Source organism: Diplotaxodon limnothrissa, linkage group LG3 (assembly GCF_057381915.1).
Source record: "Diplotaxodon limnothrissa isolate DT_005_m linkage group LG3, D_limnothrissa_male_GT1.1, whole genome shotgun sequence".
NCBI classification, from domain to species: domain Eukaryota; kingdom Metazoa; phylum Chordata; class Actinopteri; order Cichliformes; family Cichlidae; genus Diplotaxodon; species Diplotaxodon limnothrissa.
In genome coordinates, this window is record NC_140598.1 from 33,898,600 (window position 1) to 33,910,778 (window position 12,179).

General features: G+C 39.4%; 2 protein-coding genes across 2 annotated transcripts in view; one reads left to right on the forward strand and one right to left on the reverse strand.

The window, feature by feature from the left end:
* The window catches only part of LOC146635481 (butyrophilin subfamily 3 member A2-like), a 242,486-nt gene that overhangs the window by 36,159 nt on the left and 194,148 nt on the right, over nucleotides 1–12,179 (forward strand). The window lies entirely within an intron of this gene.
* On the reverse strand, nucleotides 1,811–3,447 carry LOC146635482 (Fc receptor-like B). The gene is made up of 5 exons (XM_085350135.1): nucleotides 3,417–3,447; nucleotides 3,193–3,237; nucleotides 2,799–3,059; nucleotides 2,547–2,720; nucleotides 1,811–1,965 (listed from the first exon to the last, which is right to left on the reverse strand). Exons 1-5 carry the CDS (start codon nucleotides 3,445–3,447, stop codon nucleotides 1,811–1,813), a joined length of 666 nt encoding a protein of 221 aa, XP_085206261.1.

The following is a 12,179-nucleotide window of genomic DNA, read 5'->3' on the forward strand; positions in this document are numbered from 1 at the left end:
ATGAACAAGTAAACAAAGAATTACAATAATCCAGACGAGATGAGACAAATGCGTGTATGACAATTTCCAATACAATGCAGCTGATACAATGGAACTCAGCTTAGCAATATTTCTCAAGTGATAAAAACAGGAGTGGACCAGAGATTTAGCACAAAGGTCCAAAGTCAGAGCTGAGTCAGACGTTACACCAAGGTTCCTGATAGAAGATTTGGCAAATGTAGCAACTGGTTTTTCCATAGCTCTAGGTAAAAAAAAAAAAAAAAAAAAAAAAAGTTAGGAGCACAAACAAGGACTCCAAGAAAGTGGAGTCCATATATGGAAAATCTGTAGTTTGGAAACATCTTGAGGCTTAAAGGAGATATATAACTGAATATCATCTGCATAGCAGTGATAAGAAATGTCCTTAAAAGGGCTCAATACATGCTGAAGAGGGAGCATATACAACAGGAACAATAAAGCTAAAGAAAAAAAACTGAATATAGCTACACACCTGCAATGAAGCTCTTTGTGGTTACCAGTGAATACACTCATTTTAAACTGAAGACAAGAATAACAACACAACTTTTTGTGGTGATGTGAGTTCATGAAACAGAGGTACAAATGCAAACCAATACTTCAGAGCACGGAGCAGTCTCAAATTTTTACTTGCAGTGAACATTTTTACACATGTTTACTTCTTTTCAAACGTTTACTGTCCTACGGATAGTGATTTTTTTACAGGAGACAAATAGCAGGAAATTTAAGAGATGAATAGCTTTGCAGTCTGTGATTATTTAATAATAATATTTACAACACATATCATGCTCACCACAACAGGAAATATGTAAGAAATAGATTATAATAAAAAAATACACTTGATGTTGGAAAGAAATATTTCAATACAATTAAGTTGCAGGTCACCTACAACCACACATGCAATAGAAAGTGGTGGAATTTGCAGGTGTTTGCAGATATTTACAATATTTTTTTCCTTCAAATACATCACAGTCTTTTAAAGAAGCAGTGTTGTGGGTACTTCAGAGATGTTTATCAGCATTACGGTGGGATTTTACAGGCATTTTTTCCAAAATGACTATTTTTTAAAACTATTGTTTATTTGTGATGGCAGCACGGTGGCACAGTGGTTAGCACTGTTGCCGCACAGCAAGAAGGTCCTGAGTTCAATTCCACCATCAGGCCGGGGTCTTTCTGTGTGGAGTCTGCATGTTCTCCCCGTGTTTGCGTGGGTTCCCTCCGGGTACTCCGGCTTCCTCCCACCGTCCAAAGACATGCAGCTTGTGGGGATAGGTTAATTGGATAATCCAAATTGTCACTAGGTGTGAATGTGCGAATGAAAGTGAGTGCAAATGGTTGTTTGTCCCTGTGTGTTGGCCCTGCGACAGACTGGCGACCTGTCCAGGGTGTACCCCGCCTCTCGCCCTATGACAGCTGGGATAGGCTCCAGCGCCCCCCGCGACCCTGAAAAGGATAAGCGAATGGATGGATGGATGTTTATTTGTGCTACACATATGCTGTGGGTCCCACACCCAGTTTCACACCTTGGCTCAGGCGATTAGAGGATCATCAGAGGGTCCTTTTGTCCCTCTGTGGGGGGTCACTCCCACTAGGTTTATATCTGGGACTCTCCACCATTTGACCTTAGAACTGAAGAAGCTTCTCGGATGAGAGGTGAAACGTCTTCAAGCAACTTAAAGAAGTCCAGACGCTTTTCTTTGCAAGCTCCTTAGACTACGATGACCTGGATGACTGAGAACCTTCACAGACATGTTGCACAGTTTCCAGTATCATGACAGTTACATTTACATCTGGGTTAACAATTAGTTGCTCTGATTTTCCCACAGTGAAGAAGTCCCACGAGCAGCAGTAGAAGAGCCACCATCGTGATGGTGAACACGATCCGTACGATGAGGTAAATATGACATCCAGGCTCTGAGGAGGGGTCTGTCTCAGTTTCTGTGTGATTGCCTGCATAGATGATAAAAATTAATTAGATGTGTTCACCTTGGTTAATTACTTAATTCATTAATATCTACATTTCATACAGGCAAAGGCCTCAACAATTGCCAGAACCTGCAGTTCCTCTATTGCCCCCACAGACTGTCAAACTGTTAAAATGCCCAACAATTGGCCAACTAAAGAAATATGTTTATGGACTTGAATAAAAATGTTGTTTCTAGATCTTTCTTTTTTTTTTTTAGCTTTTCTTTTAGCTTTTTCAACAGGACAATCCTGTTGCTGCTCTTTTTTTTTTTTTTAGCTTTTCCTTCTCTTTATGATATTAACTCTGGTTATTTTATATATTTTCATAACTGAATCCACAAGTCAGAGGGGGATGTAATCATGTTGTTAGCCTGTTTGATGTTTACTATCCATGACAGAATTGGGGTGTTTTTGGTGGTTTTTGGCGTCTGATGTGAAGAGAAAATTGTGTGAATGAGAAAAATATAGTGAATTATTTTGCAATGAAAGAGTGTGTTTAGTGATGCAGCTTTAATACTCCTGGCATTAAAAAAGGGGGGAACGTGTTGATTTCCTCAGTGTCTCACCTGTGACACCTCTGCCGATGGTCATGTATCCTGTGGAGCTCTTCCTGATGAGGATTCCATCTTTGTAGAACTCAGCTGTGAAGTTGGAGGAAGTTGTCTTGTTCCTGCAGCTCAGAGTCACAGCTTCTCCCTCCATCACAGGAACAGCAGGACTCTCCAGGATCACAGGACCAGCTGAAAACCAACATGTATAAATCTATTCAATGATGTGTTTGATTATGGCAACGTAATGCTTACTAAATGGAAACTTACCAGTAACAGTGATGTTGATAATGTTGCTTTTCTCCCCTCCTCCAGTCTCACATATGAACTCTCCACCTTCTTCTGTATAAACATTTTTTATAGAGCAGGACAATCCTGTTGCTGTTTTCTCATTAGTGTAGCTGCATGATTTCATTTTCCCTCTCAACTTATGTACACCATTATAATGAGAGACGCCCTCACAGTAAAAAGTTACTGACTCATATTCAAAGAACTGTGATCTGTTTGGAACAACACGAAGAAAAACTGCACCTGAGACAAAATAAAAGATTCACATTAGTTATATTTTTCAATAACTGAAATGTGGGAGCACAGGGTAAAATAAAATATCTCAAACTGATGTAACTGATAAATGTTAATGTCAGTTTAACTAGCCAGTACTTACCAACTCTCTGATCATGTGCACAAAACGGGATCATCACACTCATTACTGAAATAACAAAAAGGGCTAAACTTGTAAACCTACTGATAAATGTATTTGCTGTTTGGCAGTTTGTTATGGTTCCTCAACATGAAACTTTTAAACAACACAGTAGTTTAACAATGTTACTTTCTTAAACAGATTCCTTATATTTTAGTTTTAATGTGGGAATGAAAAAAAGTACTCACTGAGTTTGATGCAGAGGGCTCTGACCTCCATAACGTCTTGCAGATTGTGAACAACAGTCTCTTCCTGTGTGGCTCATTTCTGCTGCTGAAACAATATTTAGCATTTAAAAATAGCTTTCAAAGAAGCAGAGACACTGCTGTTGTTGTCACGCCTCAGTGTTTCAGTTCACACTCACTGCAGGGAAAAAACAAGCTAATGCTTCGCTAAACCCAGAGTGACACTACTGTCTGAACACTGGAAAAAAAATTGCACTGCTAATGGGTTCATTGTATATGATGAAGGTGCTTGCACTTATCAGTGAATTAACCTGTTTTAAACTGAAGCTAAGATTTGCAAGTATGAGACTGTGAGTACATCAAACAGAGATACAAATGTAAACCAGAACTTTATAGCAGAATACATTCTGGACTTTAATTTCAAATAATGATTTTTACACAGATTTCCCCCTTATTATGAAACCCTGACGATATACACTTAGGTGGATATATGTTTTGACACGGACACAAGTTGTTTTTTTGTTTTTTAACCTGTTCACTTAAACATATTCCAGTCATAGTTATATAATAGACATAGACATAATGTGTAGACTCTCAGCTTTCATTTGAATATGATATCCCCATTCATGAAGGGTTTAGCAGTTTCAGCTCCTTAACATGTGCCACCCTCTTTTTAATGGGATCAAAAGTAATCGACCTGCTTACTCAAAGGCTATTTCATGGGCAGGTGTGAACAGTTCCTTCATTACATCATCTTCTTTTAAGCTGATGAAAGGCCTGGAGTTGATTTGAGGTGTAGTCCTTGCATTTGGAAGATTTGGCTGTGAACCGAAAATATGCGGAGCTCTCCATGCAGGTGAAATAAGTCATCCTTAAGCTGTGAAACAGAAAGAAAATCCATCCGAAAAATGCTACAGTATCAGGAGTGGCAAAATCTACAGTTAGGTACATCCTGAGGAAGTAAGCACTGGTGAACTTAATAAGAGAAAAAGTCCTCACAGTAGGTCTAATCACAGAATAATTTCCATGGTGGAGAGAAACCTCTTTTCAAGGGCGAACCAAGTGAACAACACTCTCCAGGAGGTGTATTGATATCCAAGTGGACAATAAAGAGAAGACTACATGAAGATAAATGTAAAGGATTCACTGCGAGGCGCAAGCCACAGAAACGATTAACCTAGATGTAAATGTGTTCGTAGTGTCTCTTTAAACGTTTGTTTTCATGTTGGCTTGAAATAAAATATTGCCCGTTGCTGGTACTGCACCTTACTAACAAAGTGTGACAACACTACGTAGGGAAGATTTCAAGGATGAGCTGAAGGTATAGACCCATGTGATTTGCTGTAAAATATTGTCTTGTCTCTGTGTTTTGTCAGCTCGTATATAAGACATGAGCAAACAGCGGCCATCTTCACAGAAAGTGGCATGGGCATCTGACTCAGCTGCTCTCTCTGAATGGGATTAAACCACTTCAAAAAAGGTTCATTGAGGGTTTTTTTTTTTTTTTTGTGTCCCGTTTGGATCTTTAGCCATCAGAATTGTTGTCTTAAGGCCAAGAAAGATGCCAAGCGGATTTATTTTACCAAGTGGATCATCATGGCCTTGCCATATTGGTCCATTTGATTGACCTTTATTATAATTATGAATTTATTTTATTTTCAGTTGCTACAAACGGGACAGACATGACTGTGGGATAGGACAGGGAGAAAGAATGAAAGAAAGAGGGGGAGAGTGTCACGGAGGAGCAGGGAGGACTCGGCGCAGACTGAAGTCTCAGAAAAACAGGTTTATTTACACACTCCAGGTGCACTATATACAGGTGAGGGAGAAGGGGGCCAGGGTTCCCAGGGGTGCAGAGCGGGGTCGGGAAAAGCGTCCAGAGTCTCCAAACCAAAACACGAGAAATCTGCATACAGAGAACAAGGGTTAGCACGGAACTTTTACGGACAGAGCTCAAAACTGGCTGAGGCTAAAGTAGCACTGACGAGCGTTATTCAATAGTCCAGCGGCGAGGTGCTCTCAGTCACTGCCTTAAGTAGCGGGAGCAAACAGGGTGAGGAGCCATAGGTGATTGCCTACAGGTGGTGGAGGCCGGGAGCTCACAATGAGCTCCGCCCAGGCAGCGAGCAGAGAGAGAGGAGAGAGAGAAAAGACAAAACATAACATGTAGCCACACAGGGCCAGCCGAGCAGGCACGGGGACCGTGACAGAGAGAAAGAAAACCAAAGGGGAGAAGAGACGGTGAGAAGGGGGGGAAGAAAGAAAAAAAAAACCAACAAAAAAAACAAAACACCTGGGTCACCTGTATGGAGAAAAAGCAAACAACAAAGAGCAACATAATAAAAAAACCGGCACCATCACAATAAACTAGCTAGCAGTAGATATCAGTAGATACTAAATAATAAACGATATTGTGCAGCACGCAAGATAGACAGCGCACAATGTGCTTTGAGGCAGCAGCCAAGAAAGCTGTAGTCCGGTCTGTGAATACCCGTGTGTACACCTGTGTGCATACCTGTGTGGATCAGCATGCTTGCATTCCAAAGGTTTCTCCATGTAACGATCTGCTAGGGAGTGTGGGGGGGCCACAGCCCCGTCCTCCAGGGTATGAAGCAGGTATGGAGGAGATCATTGAGGGTTTGCCGTTTATTTAAAACTTCCACAACAATATAAATGACAGACTGCCACAGACTGCAGTTTCTCTGGTGTCCACTAGAGGGTAACTCCAGAAATGAGCCAGTGTAAATCATTGTTTGTCTTCTGTTAAGTCTCTCACCAGTGACCCATGAATCATTCAAGCATCAAAAACCAGATAATTCAAGGAATGATCCAGTTCTGTGGAGACACAATAGACAGCTTAGTAAAAAAAAAAAAAAAACACATTGTAGTTATGTTTTGTTAGCACTTTTTACTAGCATCCCGTCACAAAACCACATAATTTATTCCCATTTGTTTAGTTTCATTTATCCATTTAATCTCCACCACAGTTTTATACCTGTTCACTCTTTCTCCACCCTCTCAGACTGAATGTTACATCTTCTGAGATGATAGCTGACATCATCTCTTGTAGTATCCAATCACACTGTTAATATCTAATCTTCATGTACTGTATAAATTGAACAGTCACTGTATTGTAAACATTTATTGTCCCAGTCAGTCCCTTTGCATTGATGGTAGCATGTGTTCATTTCAGTCCAACTCTGGCACCTGCAGTGACTCATGAACATTGCAGCATTTATTTTCATCAGCCCAAAAAACAATACATGTTTGTTGATGTTGAGTACATGAGTGTAATACTGCCATTAAAACCATTAAATTATGGATTTACTCATAATTTCTGTCACATGATTAAATGAATAATGTTCTAAAATACAGCTTGAATTTTATTAGGTCATCAAATTCATTTATTTACAATTTTTCATCTGCCTGATAGAGAAACTGGGGAGACTGTGTGAGACTGCTGTTTAAATTCATTTGCAGCAAACATGGTTTGTGTTATTACACAGACCAAGAGAGTGAACACAGCAATTATAATCAGACTGAATCTATGATGATTGTTATGATGCAATGTGTGAATGTGTGTGTGAACTGCACACAAAGAAATTGGCGTGAAAGAACAATTTCAATAAGCCTGCGTCATGTGAGAGAATTTTTGTATTTATTTTTTTTTAATTGGGTTCCAGAAGACGTTCATGTGCTTTTGGGTGTTTCTGTTTATTTCTGACTTTCATACTTCCCCTTTCTCATGGTGTACTATACTATAACTGATTATGTTGTCAAGGTGAATTAGTGTATACTCAAGAAAAATTATAATTTTAACATACAGTCTTAATCCTCTTAACTGATATTTTTACAGCCACATGCTGACTGTAGGTTTGTTTTAATAGGTTGTGTTGTTGTCTGACTCTTTATTGTACATTTTTGGAAGTGCATTAAGACACCGGTCCCCAACCCCCGGGCCACGGACCGGTACGGGTCCGTGAGTCATTTGGTACCGGGCCGCGAGAGTGAGACTCGGGTGTGAAATGTATGGTTTTCAGGGTTTTTTGTTATCGTTTTTTCGTTAACTCGGTTTTCCTGGATCTTTTCATGTGTGTTATGAATAAATCTTATTTTTTTCAGTACCGGTACTAGTTTTATTTTGTTGTATTTATCCACGACACCTTAAAGGCCGGTTCGTGAAAATGTTGTCGGGCACAAACCGGTCCGTGGCGCAAAAAAGGTTTGGGACTGCTGCATTAAGAGACTGAACTATATATTCAATATTCAATAATGCAACATAATAATATAATTTAATAAAATAATTTCAATGTAAACTACATCAGATATTGACTATAAGTCATGTAATAAATATGTTTTAATAATCGATTTATTCTTCCTTATAGCAAAGTGTATGATCTCGGTGGTCTTTCAGTGTTCAAACAAACATACAGCCTCTTTTCACAGAGCTTTATAGAGATTTTGGTTATGCTGCAGATAGTTTGTCAGTCTTTAAAAAAGGCCTAACCAACAATAGCAATAGAAATACTGAGAGATGGTTTAGAAACCAAACAGATATCTTACTTGAATTCACCACTGTACATGACAGATAGTTTTATTGTACTTTTTTTTTCTCAATGTGCAGAACCACGGAAACACACATGCAGAAAAAGACAAAAGACATGCTGTGGAAGAGAGATTAATAAGAAGTTTGATTCAATGCAGAGAGATCTATTAACACATACTGAGTGAGAAAGGTGATTGAAGAAGAAACACTCAGTGCATCAGGGAAATCTCCCAGCAGCCTACACCTATTTCAATGTAACTAAGGGAGGATTCAGGGTCACCTGGTCCAGCCCTAACTATATGCTTTAGCAAAAAGGAAAGTTTTAAGCCTAATCTTAAAAGTAGAGATAGTGTCTGTCTCCTAAATCCAAACTGGAAGCTGGTTCCACAGAAGAGGGGCCTGAAAACTGAAGGCTCTCCCTCCCATTCTACTTTTAAATACTCTAGGAACAACAAGATATGGTACTACAAGGTCATTAAGATAAGATGGGGTCTGATTATTTACCTGATTTTGGAGTCAATTCTGGATTTAACAGGGAGCCGATGAAGGGAAGCCAATACAGGAGAAATATGCTCTCTCTTTCTAGTCCCTGTCAGGACTCTTGCTGCAGCATTTTGGATTAGGTGAAGGCTTTTCAGCGAGTTTTTGGACATCCTGATAATAATGAATTACAGTAGTCCAGCCTGGAAGTAATAAATGCATGAACTAGTTTTTCATCGTCACTCTGAAACAGGATATTTCTAATTTTAGAGATTTGTTTGACAACTACTCTTTCAAGGATTTTTGATATGAAAGGAAGGTTGGAGATTGGCCTATAATTAGCTAAGACTGCTGGGTCTAGAGATGCTTTTTGAGTAAGGGTTTAACTACAGCCAGCTTGAAGGCCTGTGGTACATAGCCGATCATTAGAGATAGGTTGATCATATTTAAGATCGAAGAATTAATTAATGGCAGGACTTCTTTGAGCAGTTTTGTAGGAATGGGGTTTGGAGGAAGTAATTATTGAAGTTAACTCAGAAAGATCAATTGGAGAAAAAGAGTCTAACTTAACATCAATGGTACTAAGAGTCGCTGTAGATAATATTACATCTGTGGGATGATTATTGGTAATTTTTTCTCTAATGATAAAAATTTTATTTGTGAAGAAGTTCATGAAGTCATTACTAGTTAACGTTAAAGGGATTGTTGGCTCAACAGAGCTCTGACTTTTTGTCAGCCTGGCTACAGTGCTGAAGAGAAACCTGGGGTTGTTCTTATTTTCTTCAATCAGTGATGAATAGTAAGATGTTCTGGCTTTGCGGAGGGCTTTCTTATAAAGCAGCAAACTATTTCTCCAGGCTAAATGATGATCCTCTAAATTTGTGACACGCCATTTCCTCTCCAGCTTACGAGTCATCTGCTTTAGGGTACGTGTTTGAGAATTATACCACGGAGTCAGGTACTTCTGATTTAAGGCCTTAGTTTTCACAGGAGCTACAGTATCCAGAGTCGTACGTAGTGAGGAGGTGAAATTATTAACAAGATAATCGACCTCTGTTGGGGTAGCGTTCAGATAGCTGCTCTGCTCTGTGTTGGTACAGGGCATTGAAGATGATAACAGTGGGTGGAACTGAACCCACTGTTCAATACAAGATTTTTCAGTACATCTATTTCAGTTACAATATTTTTTTTCAGTTACAATATTTTTTTTCGGTTTCGTTTCAAGGTGGCATCGTTCTGATTCCATAGTTTTTGTGATGTGGTTAAAACGATAATGATTACAAAATAGTGCTTGACATTAATGGCCATAGTTAAAGTCCCTTATTCACATTTTTTCATTTGTCTGATAGAAAAAGGGAAATTGTGTAAATTCACTAAATTAATTTCAAATTAATTTCAGTTTCCCCCTTTTTGTACAAACAATTGTTGTGGTGCAGTGAAACAGTTAACTTTCTGTCTGAAAGGTGATGTAAGAACTGAATGGAATTTTTAAATCACTTCATGACTCAACCTGTAACCCATAAAAAATTTAATTGTGTTTTTTTTTCCTTTTAATGTTTTTCCAAGTCTTAATCCTGCTGACAGACATTGAACATATCGGCGGTGCCCAGTGCTAACCTTCACTCTCCTAGTACCTATGGTAAGGATTTGAAAAGCCTACATCGCTTCTTTCTCATGTTATTTAGCTCACAAGATTTTCAGGAAACATGTCCGCTGACTTTGACCTTGAAGCCAAATTTGTCTGAAATATTAAAAAAAAATACACTTATGGTATCAATAGAAAAGCCTAGGTGACATCTGTCTAGGTCACTAAGATTTGGACAAATTCAAATCACAGTGACCTCGACCTCAAGGTCAGAGGTCACTGAGATTTGAACTTGTACAATTGTTTTAGTAGATGTGCCTATAATATCAATTTGAAAATCCTACACCGGCTCATTTTCAATAATGTTCATAAACTTGAGTGTCCATGCTCTCTGCCAGTCCTGCCTGGTGACAGCAATAGTCCATCAAACTTTTTCACTGAGGGTAAAAACTATTCACATTCAGTTTTGCCTTTCTCCAAAATACTTGTGAAGTGAAAGTGTTTAAAATCATTGAAGTAAATTCAAAATAAGTATTAATTGTTTACCTGTCAAGGTACACAACATACAGTAGTGCATTTTTTCATGTTTACTCAGCTTAGAGTTAAATGATACTTTTAGTGTAAGTAATTTTATGTTAATGTTAAATGTTAAGCTGAAGGATGCTTTGAGAGGATTTTCAATAATAAATCTTTCTCATTATTTCTCTAGTCTCCCATTAATGTCCAGTGGACATCATTGTAACTCACTGGGGCAACAGCAGAATACAGGTAAAACACTGATGTGTAGGGCTTTCATATATAAAAAATAAACATGTTTGAAAATGACATCAATTACATACACTCTCCCTGATGAAACATTTGTAGGCATTTAAGGCAGTGACTCCTTCCTGTCTAAAATCAAAGCATCATCAGACCCACTTCCGGTATGATGGCGCCTGTGTTTGGCTTTGCCGCTGCCGGCCGTGGTTTCTCTGTGCTGTTTTTTTCGGCCTTTTTGCTTTCGCTTTTTGTCACTAATGTGTTGGCTGCCCTTGTCTATGATCGCCTGACGCTATTATCCATCCGATCCTCTATGATAAGTCAAGATGCCTTATCCTCCTGCGGTATTTTCCATCCTCCGCTGCCGACACCGGTGTCTGGATCTTCGTTAGGTGTCATCAGTGGCGCCTTTCTGTGTCCGCGCAAGTCACGGAGAAGGAGAGGAAAAAGAGCAGGTGTCCAGGTAAAACTCAGACTGTTCTGGAAGCGGGGACTAACTGTGCCTGGATCTATGAGACGGCGCTACCTCAGGAGTGTTCATCCAGACTCTCCTGTTGTTTGGCCTTCCATCCCCGCGGTGAGTGGAATTTATGAACGTCGCGGATCAAACTCTCTGTTTCTTCGTCCCCTAAATCGGGCCGCTTCTGTTAATAATATGTCTTCTACTTCGCTGAGAGTGGCGCTTTTCAAAGCTCGATCAATGACTAATAAAACGTTCCTGCTGAACGATTTTATTCTTTCCAAGAAACTGGACTTCTTATTTCTAACCGAAACCTGGCAGCGCGATGGTGACTTTTCATCCTTCATTGAACTCTGTCCGAGTGGGTACTCCTTCATCAGCCAGCCTCGGACGTCGGGTCGAGGAGGAGGTGTCGCTGCGGTGTTTGGAAGCCGGTTTTACTGTCGCGCAGTGTTGGTCGGACATTTTTCATCCTTTGAACTACAGCTGGTTAGAATTGGAAATAAAGATCCATTTTACTGCGCTGTAGTGTATCGTCCTCCTGGCCTAAACACTATGTTTTTAAAGGAGTTCAGTGACTTTTTATCCTCGACTTTGAAGCTGTCCAGACTGGTTATAGTCGGGGATTTTAATATACACGTTGATGATGACTCTGACCTCTTTGCCAGAGGTTTCCTTAGCGTCATGGATTCTTTTCATTTTACTCAGCATGTGTCTGGTCCCACACACACCAAAGGACACACACTGGACCTTGTTTTTACTTTAGGTTTAAACATTGATTTTATTTGTACTGAGGACATTTTTATTTCGGATCATCATTGTATTCTTTTTAATTTGTCTTTTCATTTGTCCTTCTCTCCTATTCGACACGTGGTTAGCTCTCGCATCTTAACTTCCTCTAGTGCTGTTAAATTTTCTGATGCTTTTAATTTAGTT

Excerpts from the sequence above, each read along its gene's own strand:
- LOC146635482 (XM_085350135.1), bottom strand. The coding sequence starts at position 3,447 with ATGGAGGTCAGAGCCCTCTGCATCAAACTCA. Across the intron at positions 3,060-3,192 it reads TGCACATGATCAGAGAGTTG|GTGCAGTTTTTCTTCGTGTT; the intron begins GTAAGTACTGGC and ends ATTTTGTCTCAG. Across the intron at positions 2,721-2,798 it reads TATCAACATCACTGTTACTG|CTGGTCCTGTGATCCTGGAG; the intron begins GTAAGTTTCCAT and ends GTTGGTTTTCAG.